Source organism: Leiobunum rupestre, chromosome 3, assembly GCF_980474605.1.
Source record: "Leiobunum rupestre chromosome 3, qqLeiRupe1.1.hap1, whole genome shotgun sequence".
Classification (NCBI taxonomy): domain Eukaryota; kingdom Metazoa; phylum Arthropoda; class Arachnida; order Opiliones; family Sclerosomatidae; genus Leiobunum; species Leiobunum rupestre.
Genome location: NC_143386.1, coordinates 9,570,125 through 9,588,545, shown reverse-complemented (window position 1 = coordinate 9,588,545; position 18,421 = coordinate 9,570,125). Strand labels below are relative to the sequence as shown.

At 36.6% G+C, this 18,421-nt stretch overlaps 2 protein-coding genes and 1 long non-coding RNA gene across 5 annotated transcripts; 2 read left to right on the top strand and 1 right to left on the bottom strand.

The window, feature by feature from the left end:
* Positions 1-233: 233 nt before the first annotated feature.
* On the bottom strand, positions 234-2,343 carry LOC149949435 (putative peptidyl-prolyl cis-trans isomerase). Its single transcript, XM_090167780.1, has 5 exons — positions 2,084-2,343; positions 1,853-2,023; positions 1,738-1,771; positions 1,047-1,169; positions 234-974 (listed from the first exon to the last, which is right to left on the bottom strand). The coding sequence occupies exons 1-5, from the start codon at positions 2,126-2,128 to the stop codon at positions 757-759; spliced, it is 591 nt and encodes a 196-aa protein (XP_090023906.1). The 5' UTR covers positions 2,129-2,343; the 3' UTR covers positions 234-756.
* An 868-nt stretch (positions 2,344-3,211) lies between these two features.
* On the top strand, positions 3,212-10,481 carry LOC149949434 (uncharacterized). 3 transcript variants are annotated; one of them, XM_090167779.1, is made up of 4 exons: positions 3,219-3,956; positions 5,970-6,017; positions 6,906-7,589; positions 7,792-10,480. In XM_090167779.1, exons 1-4 carry the CDS (start codon positions 3,893-3,895, stop codon positions 8,121-8,123), a joined length of 1,128 nt encoding a protein of 375 aa, XP_090023905.1. In that variant the 5' UTR covers positions 3,219-3,892; the 3' UTR covers positions 8,124-10,480. The 3 variants fall into 3 exon arrangements, with proteins under 3 accessions (XP_090023903.1, XP_090023904.1, XP_090023905.1); XM_090167777.1 differs by having other exon boundaries at positions 3,212-3,956; positions 6,906-10,481; XM_090167778.1 differs by lacking the exon at positions 5,970-6,017 and having other exon boundaries at positions 3,213-3,956; positions 6,906-10,481.
* Positions 10,482-13,254: 2,773 nt separating this feature from the next.
* LOC149949433 (uncharacterized) lies at positions 13,255-16,138 on the top strand. Its single transcript, XR_016479938.1, has 4 exons — positions 13,255-13,596; positions 13,677-13,801; positions 15,893-15,958; positions 16,016-16,138. It is a non-coding gene; the product is annotated as an uncharacterized LOC149949433 (long non-coding RNA).
* The last annotated feature ends 2,283 nt before the right edge of the window (positions 16,139-18,421 follow it).

The window sequence follows — 18,421 nt, the reverse complement described above, 5'->3', positions numbered from 1 at the left end:
ACAAACCCCTTAGTTTATTATGAACTTTTGTTGTTACTTATGATTCCAAGGGTACACATTATGCTTTTCATGTCAATTGTGTTAAAAATAAGTGTAGATAAGAGTTAACTGATGATTTTTCATATTAGAATATGAAATGCCTTGAAATTAGTCTATGCACTAAAATCTACATCTACACTCCTACATATTCTCCTACGTGGGCTTAACCTGTTTAATTTCAAACAAAACTTGAGTTACTTTGGCCACAAATAAATTGGGTTTTGGTATTTTATTTTGTTAAACCACAATTTAACAAAATACGACATTGCATTTTATATCACAATTTAATTATTGTACTTCCAGAAAAATATTTTTAACAATAATTGAGAAACCTTGAAAAAACCACTGTTTGCAAATTATAACAATACTTTTAAAAATTGTGAACCTTCTGTATAAAGTACCGGGTGTTATATTTAATTTAAGGAAAATCTTTAAAAAAAAGTTTTAAGCCCTTAAAACGAGCTGTATTATTTTAGGAAGTTATGTTACATATATAGTTGCCACATTTAAAGAAAAAATGTTATAAAAAAAACATTAAGGAATGTGAAAAAAATAGAGTATTATTATTCCCCAACTTTCAGAAACATATAGAAATTTGACTAGTCTTAAAGTACCAGAATTCATCAAAATTATATTTCTCGAAAAACAACAAAATTGGTCAAAATTCTTACATAAAACTAAGATAAAGCTTAACCGTTTTTCAACAATTAAATAGGTTTAAATGGCGACTTCTATGGGACTATCCAATTTTACAGCCTTACTCTCCGATATAATTATATCTTTGAGGGGTTTGTCTTTCGATGAAGTTGGTGACGCTTCAATGGCCTTAACAACGTCCATACCTTCGATAACTTTGCCAAATACTACGTGATGACCATCTAACCAGGGAGTAGGAACAGTGGTGATGAAGAACTGTGATCCATTAGTGTCTTTACCTTTAGTAAAAAAATCAAATATGTAACAGCTCCTCAAACAGCAAATATTAAAAAAAAAAAAACAATAATTACCCGCATTAGCCATACTGAGTAAACCAGAACTGGTGTGTTTGTTCACAAAGTTTTCATCGGGGTAATAACGGGTTCCAAAAATTGAAGTTCCTCCGGAACCATCACCAACAGTTATATCACCACCTGCAAATGATGAAATTTAAGATTTTCCGTAAGTCACGCAATCTCATATTTTGTTTACTTGAGATACATAAAATGTTAATTACAATAAGACAAATGTAAAAACGTTAGTGTAACACGCAATCTTATATAGTTTAATTGTGACACTAAAATTTTAATTTTAATGAAACATGCAATGTTATATTTAGATTAATTATGAAATGCATGCAAATGATAAAATTTAAGTTTAATTTTGTTAAGTTGGGGTCGAACAAAATACAAAAAAGACAAATTTACATAGAGAAAGATGATATCTTAGTGGAAAGATTTTAGGAAAAACTGAGTAGAGATTGTAAATTATATAGGAAAATGTCTTGCAAACTATATCAAATTTCAGAGTGGGTGGAAAGTTTATCAGACTGGGAAATATAGAAATAAACATAATGTTTCACTCCCCCCCTCCCATTTCCTTTTAAGGGCATCAACATCACTCAAACACAGGGGATAAAGAGCAGAGATGCATGCAAAGGCAAAAGTCTTAAATTCGAAAAAGGGGAGGAGTGATACTCTAAGATAAAAGGATATATCAAACCTTGAATCATGAAATCCTTGATGACTCGATGGAACTGTTCAGCAAATATTTCAATAACATCAATAATTTCCGATATTAATGCAAATAAGACTTAATCGTTAATTAATCATCGTACCTTAGACCCAACGTATTTGTAGTTATTGTAACCAGTTCCGGCAAAAGTGAAGAAATTTTCCACGGTTTTGGGTGTTGTATTTCCAAAAAGCCCAATGACTATATCGCCCATCTTTTTCCCATCGGAGCTGATCGTAAAAGTCACTTTGTGAGTCACTTGGTCTCCGTTCGCCTGCGGATCGAGAAAAAAAATGAGTTAAAAACAGTCTTTATTTAGTTTAAATAACATTACCTGATAGACGCAAATTAATGCCAAGACCAGAATTGCACTACGCATTTTAATTTTAAGTTAGCCTCGTGGAAGCCCTTTAACAAATCGAGGAAAATTTCTTCACACGAGCCTCGCCTTTTTGATGCCGATTACCGAGTGAGGAACGTGAAAATTTTCAGTGGAGAGTACAGATGCTAGAGGAGAAACGGAGCGAAATTTTGGGGAAAGGAGAACCGTCTGGAAGTGATGTGATCTGAGGGTGGGCGACTGGAATCATTTCTTTTAAACTAAACTTCCACGTCACGTAAAATGACGCTTTATCCCCGAAAAGTCAAAACCCCCTTCCCAAAAAAACTTTCTTTTTTCACTTTTTTTTCCTCAGGCGAAACATTCGACGAGTTTGATTATAAAGAAAAGCCCAAAACGCCAATAGCCCTTTTAAAAAAGGATTATCAACGTCAGTTCACCGACATCTTTCATTTGTGACACAATCTTATTAGGGTTCATCATCACCATAATAACCCCAACCTATTTTCATAATTTATTTTTTAAGAGGTTGTTATCAAACTCCAATTTTGAATATTTGTCTACGGAAATATTGATTCTGTAATTAAATTTTTAGTTTTCCGTGAAATGTAACGTCTATCGTGTTTTTGGAATTGTTTATTTTAGATATAAATCTTAAGTGTTTACGTGTTTAATATTTAAATTTGATTAGAATGTTATTTTTTAGAAAGCCAAAAACACTTTCGAGTGTATTTTCCACACCGTCACGATTTGGTCACGATAATGCGAGTTGAAAACGTTTATCATTTCTTTGGGTGTAAACTGGGAAGAAAAAGTATTTTAATCAAGATTTCCCATAGAAATAGCGCTACGTATATAGTTTTTATCAGTCGCTTCAACCAATGCATTCGGTTGAAAGAAAATAGGCCTAAAAACATCTGCGGAAAATCTCGCTCGAGTAGTCAGTCAGTCCTCCCCTCTTGGCAGTTTCTCCCCGCGTGGCCCCCTTTTTTGTATTTTTTACCCCCCACGGCGACTTAGTCCACTATACGGGATCGGAGGGGGGAAAGGAAACGCTTAAAACGAGGGGAAAAAAGGAGGGGGTACGCCAGCGCCCCCCTGCTGTCTAAATCGAGTTTTTTTTCGCCGACGCCAAAGGAAAAATCCCCATGGAAACGGTCGGTTATTCGGCAAGTTTATAAAGTAGGATTCGCGTGAAGTTCGTATTTTTCCTTAAGCCTCGTCAGCCAGTCGGTTTAAAAAGTTATTTCGAAAAAAGTAGAGCCCGGTCCGTGGTCAGTTCCTTCGCGCCGTCCCACCAAAACCTCCGAGCAAAAAAGCGCACGTTTCTAAACTTGTTCGATATCTCTCTAACTACGAGGAGAACGACTACGTAGTAAAGTTGGGATAGTGGACTGGCCCGTTCCCCTCATAACGCCCACTTCTGACCTCGAGCGAAAATCGGCTTCCGCCGAATACACTCTGCTAACTAACGAAGGCGTTTCGGAGCTCTCTCTCCGGCAAATAACTCGGTATTCATCCTCGACAGTTCTACGAAAATATAATTTCGAGTCGCGATTTGTTTCGCCCCGAGTTTTTGGTGTATTCCGACGTAATCTCCAGAAAGGGGAACCAAAATTCGCCCCGTTGGCGAACAAAAAAAAAGTAAAGAGAAAAAGTAAAGCCAAAAGAGAGAGAGAGAGGAGAGTGACGGTGTCCCGAGCCACGCTGGTATCCTAGCATTCCATTGGTGGAAATTCATTCCCCCCTAGATGTCGCTGTTTGTCATCTTCTCGTTCATGGACTCTTCATGAGAAACTAAAAATGGCATCCACACCCGAGCAAGTTGTTTGTACTCCGGCTTTTGTTTTCCCGGCGGCCTTTCCCGGTATGATAAAACTTTTATTAAATCTTAATTTTAGCGTAGAATTGTTATTTAAGAAGTGAGCAACGTTTTAGCGGCATTTTGGCCGTGTCTTTACGGGTCTCTCTTTGTGTTAGGGCGGGTGACACGGGTTCTCCTTCCCTTTTTGCGCTCCCCCGTTCCCTCGTCCGCCGAGGAACGTGCGCTTAGACTACGAGGGGGTAGCCATATTGGTTTTCCCCTTAGCCGTAAAGCTTGCCGAAGTTTCCCCGTCCTAGAGAGCTTCGGATGCGGCCCCGCGCTTTTCCTATCCCCGGCGCGTAAACTCGGCTCCTTCTCCCTACCTAGCTTTTGACAGAAGAAAGCATTGCGCAGCGAAGGGGCTCGGCAAGGAAGCCCCCCTTACGCGGCGCAAAAACCCCAAAATCCATTGTCAGGTTTACGCTCCCGCGGAACGAAGTCTTCCCAAAATTCGCTCCCATTTTAATACCAAATTAATTAGCGAGACTTAATTAAACAGTTTTCGCCCAAATCCGCCCCGAATCAGTTAAATTTTCACGATTTTACCATTGGCTCGAGAACAAAAGAGTTTAGGGCTCGGCCCTGAGGATAATCGTTGCTGGCCCTTGGAAAGTCCGAAATCCACGGACGTGGTTAATTAATTATCCCTAAATAGGATAAGAGTCAACCCGACCGTTTTCCCCCGAAAAAAAGGGCATCAAAATTTAAAGAAAGTACCGAAAAAAGTTGTCATCCAGTTTTTTTTCTTGAAAAAACCTCATTATTTGCATGCTATAATTTTGCCAATATTGTTTTTATTTCCGAAAAATCCCTCGTCTGCAATAAATGTCTTAAAAATAGCACGAAGTATTATTTTTATCCATTTTGTGTGTGGTTGGTTTTCATTATTTCCATGAATGTAAATTAATACGAATATATAATTTTTAGCCCATTGTGTTCTAGAAATAAACCTTTGTGTTAAAGAGATACGTAGTTACCTCGCGTTTCCGTAGTCTAGAACCATTTTGTCGTGATACTTAGCGTAAAACGCGATCGAAAATTGCCCCTAGGCCGTGGAAAAAGATACAAAGGAAAAATGTAGTGGTCAGCAGCGCGCCGCCATTTTATGACAAATTGTTTAATAATACTCGAAACGAGAACGACTGGTTCAGGCAACGTCGTTCAGTTCACGTAAACTTTACGGTCCACGAGCCTTTGTCTATATTGTCAACTCGATGTCATTAGGCGAATCGCGAGCTTTCCCATTGTTTTCGTACGCCGATAAATTGTAGACAACCCAACCCAACTCAACTAGTTCGAATTTATATCGGAGCGTTCCTTAGAAGTGTAGCTGCCCGTCTAGTGCCAGGATAGATCGGCTATTGAATTTATCAGGAAAATGGCCGCCATTATATGAAACGCGCCGATGCGTAAATATCCTAAATTGATTTCTCAGACGCGATAAAATGTACGGGTTTACAAATTCAGGTTATATCGATTTTAATTATCGTGTACGGATTTGAAACGATTTGTTTTCGCCCGTAAAAGCGCATTATCTAGGGACATATTTCCATTAAACTTTATTTACCTTAACAATGGGCAGATGGCGCTACGTGATTCGACGAACGGCGGAATTTTCAATGTCATTTCCGATATAATATTTTTACGTTCCGAAGGTCATATTTGAACATATGGCGAATAGGAAATTAAAAATGTTTATCGTACCGGATAGGCTTATAAATATATCCCCCTCAAAATGTTCTTCGCGAAGATACGGAGTATTTTGAACCCGTCCGTAAACAATAATAGTGTAAAAATAGATATTTGACAGTGTAAATCGTGATACGGTAATGAAAGGGGTTTTTTCCGTAATTATTCTAAATTATTAATGAAATTGAAATCAAACGCGTGGCTGCAGCCAGAGTTGCCGAATAAGCATTGACTTTTTGTTCTGTTTTTTGGTTTTTTTGTTATATTGGTCTGGACCTTAAAAATACCCCTGTTCACTGGATTATCACGAACTACGCGGTCGAGCAGCTAATTCAGAAAAATACGACTACCTGTACATGTTACAGGGAGCAACTGGTAGGTGAAACCAATTTTGTTTATCATAACTACTACAAAATTTTATTATATATTTCTTTTCTCATTTCCTTTTATATATAATTTATATATAATCTCTTCGTTTAGCCTAAAAATTCTTTTTTATATATATCATATTTCGGATAATTATAACCTCCATCTTATACCCCCTTTTTTAAAACGGTATGTGCTTAGAAAATGTAATTCTGGCCGCAGCCGAAATTAGGGATAGGTACGATTCAGTTGGGGGGCCAGTGTTCATTTCCCCTGTTAAATAAATAAAGCGATTATGTACCCCTTTAAGGGATTTTTTTTTCTAAAATTTTGTTCCCATATTTACCCCAACCTGTACCGTCATTAATTTTTTTCATTTGCACGTTATAAACTTTTTTAATCTTCCTTTTTACAATATACGTTTTTGTTGTGTTTTTTTGCCGACTGTCTTTGGAGCCATTACTTGTGTCGGTCGCGTTGGTATGTGATCTGTCCCTTGGTGAAAAGTGACTGTTGTGGCGGAAGGTAGAAGGTTCTTGGTAGTCTTTTGGGGGTTGGTTTTGCACGTTTGTTTGGTAATTTTTATGGTGGTACATTTAGCGTTTTTGGGTTTTTATCCGTGAACCCCTCTTGACTCCCTGAACGTTTCATCTTGGTTGTTCCTAAAATATATCAGCCGACAATTTCTACTAATTAACACTTTTTCAGCGAAGTTGGTAAACGCGTTTTGTAAGGGGTTTACAGGACCCACAGACGCTGGATGGTATTTGGTAACGGTGTTCGGTGGGAATGGGGTAGCGGAAGGTAAGAGGGGGTGTTGATAGTTAAGGCTGTCCGTAGCGTGTTGAATTTCGTGTGTTAACTTCTGTTCCCCTTCTCTCGTCCGCGCCGACGCAGGATTCGATCCACGTTCTCACCTCGCCAACTTCCACGCCAACAGCGGCGCGACCCCAGCGCCGCCGCCGCCGCCCCTCCAGCACCCGGAGGACCAGAAACCGAAGATCCAGAACAGGGGTGGAGTGAAAGCTCAGGCTGCTGCCAACGATTTCGCCGGCCGCAATTTGTTAGCGAGCGCGGTGCCGTCCGCCTTCCCGGGCATAGACACCGGCAAACTAGCTCAAGGGACGATAGTCGAGCAGAAAGAGGTCGTAGACTCGAAGGACAAGCTCTGGCCGTGTCCCTCTTGCAAAGTGCCGTTTAAGGCGGCGTCCGAGTTGCAGGCGCACTTGTCGGCGCACACGAAGGGCGAGAAGACCGTTCCGTGCGACATTTGCGGCAAGTTGTTCGCCTCTTCCGAGCGGGTGCGCATACATGTTCGCGCGGCCCACGGGGAGAAGTCTTGCTCGTGCGATATCTGTGGCAGCGGCTTTAGCTATCGCTGCAAACTCCTGGACCACATGAGGACCCACACGGGCGACAAGCCCTTCCACTGCGACGTCTGCGGGAAGAGCTTCTCGCAGAAGAACCACCTGACGCGCCACTCGATGATCCACACGGGAGAGCGTCCGTACCCGTGCGACTTCTGCGGCCGGGGCTTCTACCGGAAGGACAAGCTGACTCGCCACCGGCGCATCCACACAGGTGAGAAACCGTACGCATGTTTGGCCTGCGGTAAAGCATTCTACCGCAGGGATAAGCTGACGCGCCACATCAAAATGCACAGCGGCGAAAAGCCCTTCGCCTGCGGCGTGTGCGGCAAGCGCTTCGTCGAGGAACGCGACCTCAAACGACACAAATGCACGTCTCGCCACCTCAACAACTCAAACCACAATAATAATTCCAGTGTCGCCAAGCACGCCGGGGGGCAGGCACGGACGGGCGGCGCTGGCCCTCCAGTCCTCCACCTCCAACAACACCCAGCAAGCGCAGGGCCCCCAGCAGGTCCAGGTCCAGGTCCAGGTGCCCCAGCAACACAACAATCCCAACAACCAAGGGGGCCAGGTGGGAACCAACACCAACACCCTGACCAATCTCGGCAGTCCCAGCTCGGTGGCGGCCAGCAGCAGCCTGAACACCCCGTCAACACCCACCAACACGAACACCAGCCCCAGTCCCAGCCCTTTCCGAGCCTCCAACTTCAAACCTGACTGGCAGGCACCCTCTGGGGTGCATTGAACGTCGCCGCCGCGACCACCGCCACGACGCCAGCCAACGGACATCCGCACGCTACCGTCGTACTCCCTTCTCAACAACTACCGCAACCTACGACAACCACCGCTACTTTAGTCTCCGCCAATCAACAGTTTCACGGACAACAATTACAACTCGTTCCGCAGCAACAACAACAACAACACATTCAACAACAACAACAACAACCGCAACAACATCAGCAATCGCAGCCTTCGGAACAGCAAAATTCTCAACAAACATCGTGAGACTAGGCCTTTTAGCCCTAAATCGTTGTTTCGTTCCGTTTATCGTTTGCTACGACGCACGTCTCGCTTTTCCCTCGCAGGAAAACGTTCGGGACACTTTGGTCCAATTGTTTTCAGACGAATGAAAATAATTTTTCGTCTCGTCGTCATCGAGAAGATAAATCGCCACCCGGGACGTACGTTCGGACGAAGATAAATGAAACTATGAAAGATATATAAAACAAATTGTGCCTATAGTTCTTTGTTTCCAAAAGAACCCACTCGATAACACTCGTATTCTTGGCTCTCGCGTTGTTGAATATAAAATAGAACTATTATTGAAGGAAATTAACACGATTTTTAGAAGAAAGAAACTTATTCAAGCTATCAAGAGTGAACATTGTATAAAACGTTCAAAAATTCTACAAACAAAAACACTACGAAATTGTGCGCGGCTTAACGATTTAAAATTGGTCCGGGAAATATAGAAGAATATTATAACAAAGAAAAAAATATAACGAAAGGTTGGCTAGGTAGTGGAAAATAAACCTAATTCAAATTTAAACCAAAATAACATTTTTTTTTCTTTTTTGAAAGTTTGTTTGTAAAAAAAAACTATAAAGTGACGTAGGTTATTGATTCAAATAACTTTTTTAAGATTTTGGTTTATTTTTTCGACTCTAACTATATTAAAACTCGGGCCGCATGGGATTTTTTTAAAGAAAAATGTTGGCTTGACTTATATTTTCTAAGAAAAAAAATTATAAATAACAATAAAACTTAGTATCTACGAGAAGATAGAAAAAGCACTAAAAGTTAATTGGAGTCAAACTAATATCTTCAATTTAATTTGGTAGTTTTAAGTTTTTTCCTAATTTGTGTCTCAAATAAAAAATGAACATAAAGAAATAAAAGGGGTGACTTTTTCTTTTTTATATATATTTTTTAGTTGAAAAAAAAATTGTTTTTTTTATAAGAGTCGAGGGGACTTTGCTAGTGAATTCGGGCTGACCATTGAAGTGATGCGTATCTCTACTAGACTTGCTTGTTTTTATTAAATTTTCTTTATTGAACTATGGGTTGACTGTATAAGCTGACAGCTCGGTGGAAGGTTTAAAAATGCGAACAGCCTTTGGACCGAATTATCAGCTAATTTCAAAGTGGTTCTAATGAAATTTATTAACTATGCCTACTCAAGAGACGGGTCGTACATTCGTAATACGAATTAAATTTCACTATAAAATCAGATCGTGTTTTCTGTAAATTTGTCTGACCTTGAAAATCGCTAGCAAGCCTCCTACTTACTACTAGTGGAAAATTTTGATATGTAAATATTTTTTTGTTCCTTACACCCCAGCCCCTTTAGACATTTTTAGTTCTATCATGTTTTTTGCACCAAATATAGTTTAAATTGGTTAAATTTAGACTCCCCCCTCCCATAAACTGTTTATTTCCGAAATCATTGGAATGTCCAATGTGCGAAAACAAAAAGACCTATCATGATGATTGTATATAGCTACACTACACAACATTGCAACATTATGTACAGGCTTAAATACAAAAAATATGGGTTTAATAGGTTGGTTATTAATAATTTTGATGTTTTTTTAGTTTATTGTCCTACTACTGTAGTGGTGGGTAAAAAAATTGTTTATTTTCGTAAGAAAAAAGGGTAATTTGTTTTGTTTAAGATTTTTTTGGGTTCCCCATCTTAAAACGAATTCAAGGAAATAATACCTTTCCCTTACCATTTTGTGTATACTGTGCCATTTAGTTAAAACTATAATATTAATATTACAATCTCAGTACGTTTGTTAAATTGTTATACTTTTGCGTATATTGGGAAGCTGTTTAAAAATTGAGTTTTAATACTACTTGTATAAATTAAACTATTAGTTTTATTAAAAAAAACCATTTGATAAGAAGAAAGCTAAAAATCCGAAATGTTAAATAATAAGAAATGGGAAACTGAAGAGAATATTTGAAAATCATGTTTTTATACGCAATTTTTTGTTTCACATAATTAACCATACAAATAGTTATGTCTATAAACTATAATAGACCACTATAAAAGAAAAGAAAACCTGTAAACTACATATTATACCATCAATAAAAAAGTTCTGAGAAATTAAACTTTATTGAGGTTGTGATAATTTATAACATTTCATTAAAATTTCTAGAAATTTATCAAGAGTAATTGGATGATGTTGAAAATAATTTAGAAGTAGAAAGCATCTTTTGACCTGATATTTTTTATTTATTTAAGTGAAATGTCAGTTTTAATTTTATCAAAGATAATCTAGACTACGGATTTTATTTAACAAGTGTCAGCAGGGCCATTCCACTTTTAGGAGGTTTGATTAAGACTACCAGTAATAGCATAAGTAACATAATAACAATAAGTATGAAACTTCCTATTACTCCAATGCTAATTTTCTAAACGAACCTTTTTTCGGAACTGATACTCTCTTCAAGCTATGACTTGAACTCGCGACTTACCGTTTTGGATGACTACGTTCATAGATATAAGAAATGTATATAAAGGTGTAGATAAATTTCGGGGCGTCTAAGCCTAACATAAAATACGGAATTGACACCTAGCAGACACCGAGGAAGGCACGTGACCAAGAGCGCGAGCTCTCTTAGCATTTTAGTACTAACTTAGTGCTTGACCTTTCCGCAGGCGGAGGTCTTTAGACACCATCTGTTAGTGACTTTTAGTATAATTTTTAAGCAGGAGACAATGGCTCTCGCGACGATAGCACGAGCTTTCTTACCGATAGATAGCGCGTTATAATTATAGCCTGCAGAAATTACGCGTTTCTGCTAGCTGTCGCCTCCGTATTCACTCCCTTTGAAATATTTTATCTAGACCTTTATATACGTTTCCTATATCTATGGACTACGTTTTGATAAAAATTAAGCCTAATATCGGAGAACACGTTCTGGAGTCGCGAGGGGCTTTGGCTTTTTTTTAGAAGCCCGCGTGCGAATCACGCGTGAAAAAAAAAACATGAGCTCGTGGCGCCGAGAAAAACCCTTTTTATTTTTATTATTTTAGCCTAATATTCCGCCTATCTATTGGAAACCAGATATTTCGGCTTAGCGGAAGTCTCGCATATTTTAGACACTAGAGGGCTCTGTGCTGAGAAAACACCTTGATTACGTAATAACTACGAAAATCTGTTTGGTTGTAAATCTCGTTAATAGGGAGTTTACAGTATGACGTGCCACTACGTCACCCGTGCTTTTTCCTATTGATAAAAAAATTTCCTCCACAATGGCGGCCATGCTCGAAGCTACGGAGTGATATTTCCCTATTGTCATACTTATTGTTATTATGTAACTTATGGTAATAGTAATATAAATGCGTGTCAGAATTTCTTCCCCCAACCTGACTAAAGGAGGGGGATTTCATATTCTTTGCAAAACAGCGCCAGCTATTGCAGATAAATAGAAGCACCTATAAAAATAAGAAAACAATGGTGGTGTCGATTAACTGTAAAAGTAATTTAATAAACTTCATTTCTTTTTTATAACTTAAAGACTGAGAACAGAGCGAATTTACACCCCTCTTATCCTGTACTTAATTTTTTTGACAAGTGACAACTGATTGACATCTCTGACAACTTGATTGTCAGCTCTGACAGCTTGAGTGACCGCCTGGACGATTCCATGTGTTGTAGCTTACCTCTCTATTTATGCTCATTGTATATATTCTATTCAAAAACAGTCAGAGCCGTCGGTCAAGCTGTCCACGACGTCACTCAATTTTGCGGGGGGTCAAAATTCGCGCACGAGAAAATGGATTCTCTGTTCTTGGCCTTTAAAAAAAATTTATAGGTATCTTTACTCAAAACCACTTTTGTCAATGCTATTAACAAAGTTAATAAATAGGTTACCTAGATGACAATATCCCAAAATCGGGTACCTTAAAAAGTAATTTAAAATTTTGAAAAATAGTATTTTGCAATTCTTTCTTAACACTAGTAAAACGTCTATAACTTTGAAACTATATGGACACTATTTTTAATAGAAATGATATTTCTAAATCCCTAAAAAGTTAAATTCTCTTAAGTTGAGTTACCTAGTTTTGGGAATAGGTAGCGCGGTAAAAACCGCTATAGTTCATTTTCAAAAAATGGATCTTCAATCCGCTTATGTGTTCAAATTGGAATAAGATCGAAATAGGACCTTCAATTAAATATCTTCTAGGAAATTGCGAAGAAGTAATATTTCCCAGAGCCCAGACCTGCAAGTTTCAGTTTATATGGTATGCAAAAAGTCTTTCCATTTAACCAGGTAGCTTTTCTTTGACATATTAAGGCTTAGCAAAAACACGATATTCTGTTTACACGTGAAAAGTTTCCGGAAATTACCTTAAAGCTTCATTCCTTTTTAGTTATTTTTATTATAGTATCTACGTAGCTCGCTTTTCCATAGACTGTAAACTTGGCAATGAAGAGAATCACCATGATCTAAAAGGGTGTCACTATCGTCGATCTTAACAATTAACTCTCCACCAAGAAACTGTTCCTATCCACAAAGTAATTACCCATTATTTTAATTTAATCACGCGAAAAGGTATAAAAGACTAACTTTTCCCTTATTTTGATGTTTACTTTTAGTATAAGATGAAAGTCAGTTAAAGAGCATAGTATAAACTTCATCTATTGCAGCTACTGAAGAAAAAGCTACTAGTTTTATCTATTTTCGTTGGCAGAACTACTACCACATTAATTTGATTGGCGATAAATACAAGTGAAAACGTGTTTTTGATGTCAAATTTTGAAATAAGTATCTTCAGTAACGAAGCGAGTATTTATAATAAACAATTTTACATTATGATTCAATAAATTGTCATTATTCTTCAGAAGTAAGTGACAGTTTTCATTATGAAAGAGTTTTATATTTTCAATAGTCCTTGCCAAAAATTAACTAGCGAAGGATATTCCTCGGCGTTGTTACCTGGAAGTTGCATGCAAGACATATGGAGTTAATTAATCTGAATTATCTGAAGAAAATCTACCATGAACTGAAATGCGAAGATTTTGTGCAAATTCTGCGTAAGGAGTTTGCAAAACTACATGGCGGAACTGCACAGTAAGACTGGGGAAAAGGACGAAACTATTGAAGAATTTAGTTCAGAGGTAGTTAACCTGTGGCGTTAGCGTCCAACATCTAAGGTAATATGAGCTCCAGTGTCTTGATGCAGTTTGAGTAGATTGTGCCAGGTAGGTTTCTCCACACCACTTTAATTTAACTTCATCTCATACAAATTGAGTTTAGGAAACTAAAATTTGCTTTTATTAAGGATGAAATCGCAAGAACTTTCTAGATGTGATTTGCTTTTTCCAAAAAGGAAGAGAATTTCCACATATGTGACAGATGGTCAAGACTCAAGACCAAAAAGGGCCTGTTCTTAAACTTACCTTAATTGTTTGTATGCTTTTACTTCTAAAAACTTATCATACTTTTATAAATGCTAAAACCTCATCATACTTTTATAAATGCTAAAACCTTATCATACTTTTATAAATGCTAAAACCTTATCATACTTTTATAAATGCTAAAACCTTATCATACTTTTATAAATGCTAAAACCTTATCATACATTTATAAACAGGTAAAACCTTATCATACTTTTATAAATGCTAAAACCTTATCATAATTTTATAAATGCTAAAACCTTATCATAATTTTATAAATGCTAAAACCTTATCATACTTTTTTAAACGCTAAAACTTATATTTTATAAATGCTAAAACTTATTATATTTTATTAATGCTAAAACTTATCATATTTTATAAATGCTAAAACTTATTATATTTTATTAATGCTAAAACTTATTATATTTTATAAATGCTAAAAATTACTTTTATAAATTCTAAAAACTTATCATACTGTTAAAATGTTAAAAAAATTAAAACATCATACTTTCATAAATGTTAAAAACTGATACTTTTATAAATGCTAAAACCTTATCATACTTTTATAAATGCTAAAACCTTATCATAATTTTATAAATGCTAAAACCTTATCATAATTTTATAAATGCTAAAACCTTATCATACTTTTTTAAACGCTAAAACTTATTATATTTTATAAATGCTAAAACTTATTATATTTTATTAATGCTAAAACTTATTATATTTTATAAATGCTAAAACTTATTATATTTTATTAATGCTAAAACTTATTATATTTTATAAATGCTAAAACTTATTATATTTTATAAATGCTAAAAATTACTTTTATAAATTCTAAAAACTTATCATACTGTTGAAATGTTAAAAAAATTAAAACATCATACTTTCATAAATGTTAAAAACTGATACTTTTATAAATGCTATAAACTTATCATACTTTTATAAATCTTAAACATGTCCTTTTTAAATGTTAAAAACATGTCCTTTTTAAATGTTAAAAACATGTAGTTTTTTAAATGTTAAAAACTTTATACTTTTATTAATGATAAAACTTTATACTTTTATTAATGATAAAACTTTATACTTTTATTAATGATAAAACTTTATACTTTTATAAATGCTGAAACGGGTGAAGTTAACTACAGCGGCCTCATTGATTATTATTTTTATTTTGCTTACGCCTGATAGACCTGATCACGTAGATAGCGAGGGTATTTTTTATTTTGGCCGCAACCGATTGGAACATAAATTATAAATAATTTTAAGGTACACTTGTAATTTAATGTGTTTTTCTCATCTATAAAAGTATAAGTTTTTGGCATTTTTAAAAGTATGTTTTTATTTTTTAACATTTATGAAAGTATGATATTGTTTTTTAGCATTTATAAAAGTAGAGGGTTTTAGCATTTATGAAAGTATGATGATTTAATTTTTTTAACATTTAAAAAGTATGATAAGTTTTTAGAATTTATAAAAGTATAGGTTTTAGCATTTATAAAAGTATAAATCTCCAAGATGTTTTTTAAATTTGCCTCCATAAGGTTGAATGAAATATTTTAAGTATCTACCTCATAAAATAATATATTAGCAGTTTAAATGAATTTAAACCAATTGTTAAATAAAATTAGATTTATTGACGTCAAAGATAAATTTTTACCGGTACACCAAATAAAATCTGTGATAAATTGTATTATTTTAAAACAAACGTGATATTTAATCATACTAAACTGTGATAAATTTAAGTACCTGAAGTATAGTAGTATTAATTTATAAATATGTAATATTTTAAAACCAAATATGATGTACTTTTTTCTACTTAAAACTGTATACTTTTAATTTGATAAATTTGTTAAAACTATGGATAAATTTAAAAAATTTAAAATGGTACGCAAGTGAAAACTGAAATGAACTTAAATATTAAGTTCCTAATTTAAGTCCTTGGTTTGAACATTTGATTGTACCACCACATCATGATAGTTTTCGAAACTACTACCAGCCATCGTTTGACAATTTACTAGAGTTTTGGTTTTAGGAATGTTGACTTGAGTAGAAACATTATTATTAGGTAGTATTGAGCAAAATAAAACTGGGATTTCAATAGTTCCAGGTTGTTCTTCAAAGCAACATTGGGTTGATGAGTTAGTGACTTTGTCCGATGTTATTTCCAGTAAGTCCAAAGACTTCAGATTGGTAATTGATGTTTCACTTTGATTATTATTTCCAGAAAGACCACAGCACTTAAATTGGGATTCAGTTTTACTTCTTCTTTTAATATATTTGTCTGCACGATCGACGTTTTGCCTGTCTATGGATAAATAATCTCCCACTTTGGACCATGGAAAAATCTATGGGATATAATCTGGAGATAGAGGATTATCAGACTTCTGCCCAGTGATAAAATGTGCACTGCATAATCTTGAATTTTTTGTTAATACCCAAGACTGGTCACCACTGAAATTTAAGATAAAAACTTGTGTCTCATCTGAAATTTTTAATTTTCCAAGGCTTAAAAACGTACTTTTTTTTTCTTTGCAATGCATTAACCCATAGTTTTGCTCTTCCAGGAAATCTAATTTCCGAAGGAAAACTATAAAATACTGTCCCTTGTGGGCACTTCGCATAATAATTCGTGCACCCAGGCACGGAACAATTAATTCTACTCTTTCCCATAGCCTTTGTGACTCTAGTAGAGGGAGCGAAAACGCCGAACTATTGGTGTGAAAGGAATCGGGCGCCGTTTTCGAAACGTCGCTTTTCGCACAAATGATTCCAATATTTTCTAACTAGCCGAGAAGCCCGCCTTACAGGCGGGCCCTCAGCTAGTTGTGTGTTTCGAGGCACTCCACCCCAGTACGCCCCTTAACCCCTTTTTCCCATGGGATAATTTATGTGCCACCCTTTACCCCATAGTCAAACCACCGCAGTAAGGCACCCTACCCCTTTTACCCATGCGAGAGTTTCCGTGCCACCCTTTACCCCATAGTTGAACCACCGCAGTAAGACCCACTCCCTTTTTTCCCATGCGATAATTTCCATGGTACCCTTAACCCCATAGTCGACCCCCCCGTAAGGCCCCCTCCCCCTTTTCCCATGCGATAATTTCCATGGTACCCTTTTCCCCAAAGTAGAACCACCCTTTTTCCCCATGTTATAATTACTGTGGTACCCACCTCCCCCTTTTCCCCTTGTGATAATTACCGGGGTACTCCCCATTTTCCAAAGTGGCGACGAGAAAGCAAGTATGGGCTGTAGCCGAGTACTCATCAAGGTAGGGCAGGGCGAGTAGAAATTTATCATTTATTTTTGGTATCATGTACGGACACAGCGTGGGAGTAATTGCCGCTCTCCCCCCCCCCCCCCTTCAATGAGCTATGCCCCGTTGCCCTTCCTGGGTCTAGGTTTTCCCGCCTTTATTTTCGATTAAATATCGGAGTCTAGGCTAATACCGAAAAATGAACCGCAGCCCGTCTTATATCACTTACGGAAAGCTCGTTCATTATCATTTATCAAACTCGAGCGAAGCGAGTGAGGTTTCTATATCATGGCACCCCCATAGAATGTCTGCTGGCGCCCATGTTGGCTATTGGTCAAAAACCAAATATTTCGGTTTTTAGAAATCATTTGTCAAATTTGATTTCGAAAATGACCGAAGTATTCGAACAAATACCGCCAGGTTTGAAAATTTTTAATAAAGGGAACTTTTTATCATATACCAAATATCAAAGTTTTAGCTTGAGTAAATTTCCATCGACTATGAAAGCGTGGTATTTAACAGATGGTAAATAACTTGATATAAAATGGGAAAAGTTGTTAAATAATGGTAAATAACACAACAGCAAAAAATGGGAAAAGATAACGTTATGGGTTAGCTTTAACTTCTTGGCCCCATCAATCGTAGGATGATATTAAAACAATTCCTCAGTGACTTTCTCGCCTCCAACTTTCTAAACGTGCTACTAGCATTGCTGATATAATTTTCTTACGCCTTTTCCATTGTCTTATGCTCTGGGTTACTAAATAACTAAAGGCATAAGTAACAAAATATTATATTTCCTATCACCCAATGCAAAATTTTTGATGATATTCTGATTCGCCAATGACAACCTAAATCATTATGTTGCTAAAAACTGACACCGGTCCTAGAATTACTTAGTCTTTGTAAGTTCCAGGTAACAACGCGCGGGAAATCGTTGCTGTTAGCCATTTTCAACTTTTGATGAACGAGGCCAGACCTTTTGAAAATTAAAGCACTTTCACAAGTATCAGAAGAAAATTAACTTCTGCAAATATAAATAACGCTTGCTTTGGGAAAATAATGATGTCTTATTGAATCGGAAGTGAAATATCATAATTATAAACACTCGCTTCATTCTTTAAGGGAATATAACCTCTGGTATTTTGGTCGCCCTCCAGCGGTTTCGCTGTTGGCCGCTTCTTCCTATGGCTTTAGAGGCATCGGTGCTGCTTAGTGGTTTACTTGAGAGTTAATCCTTAAAATTGTGGGGTCTTCCATAAATATCGCGTTGCAGGTTATATTCCCTTTAGAGTACTTCTTTTTTAATTTGAAACTTAAATGCGTTTACGATAGTTACTATCGCCATCAAACTAACCTGGCATTAATAATATGGTG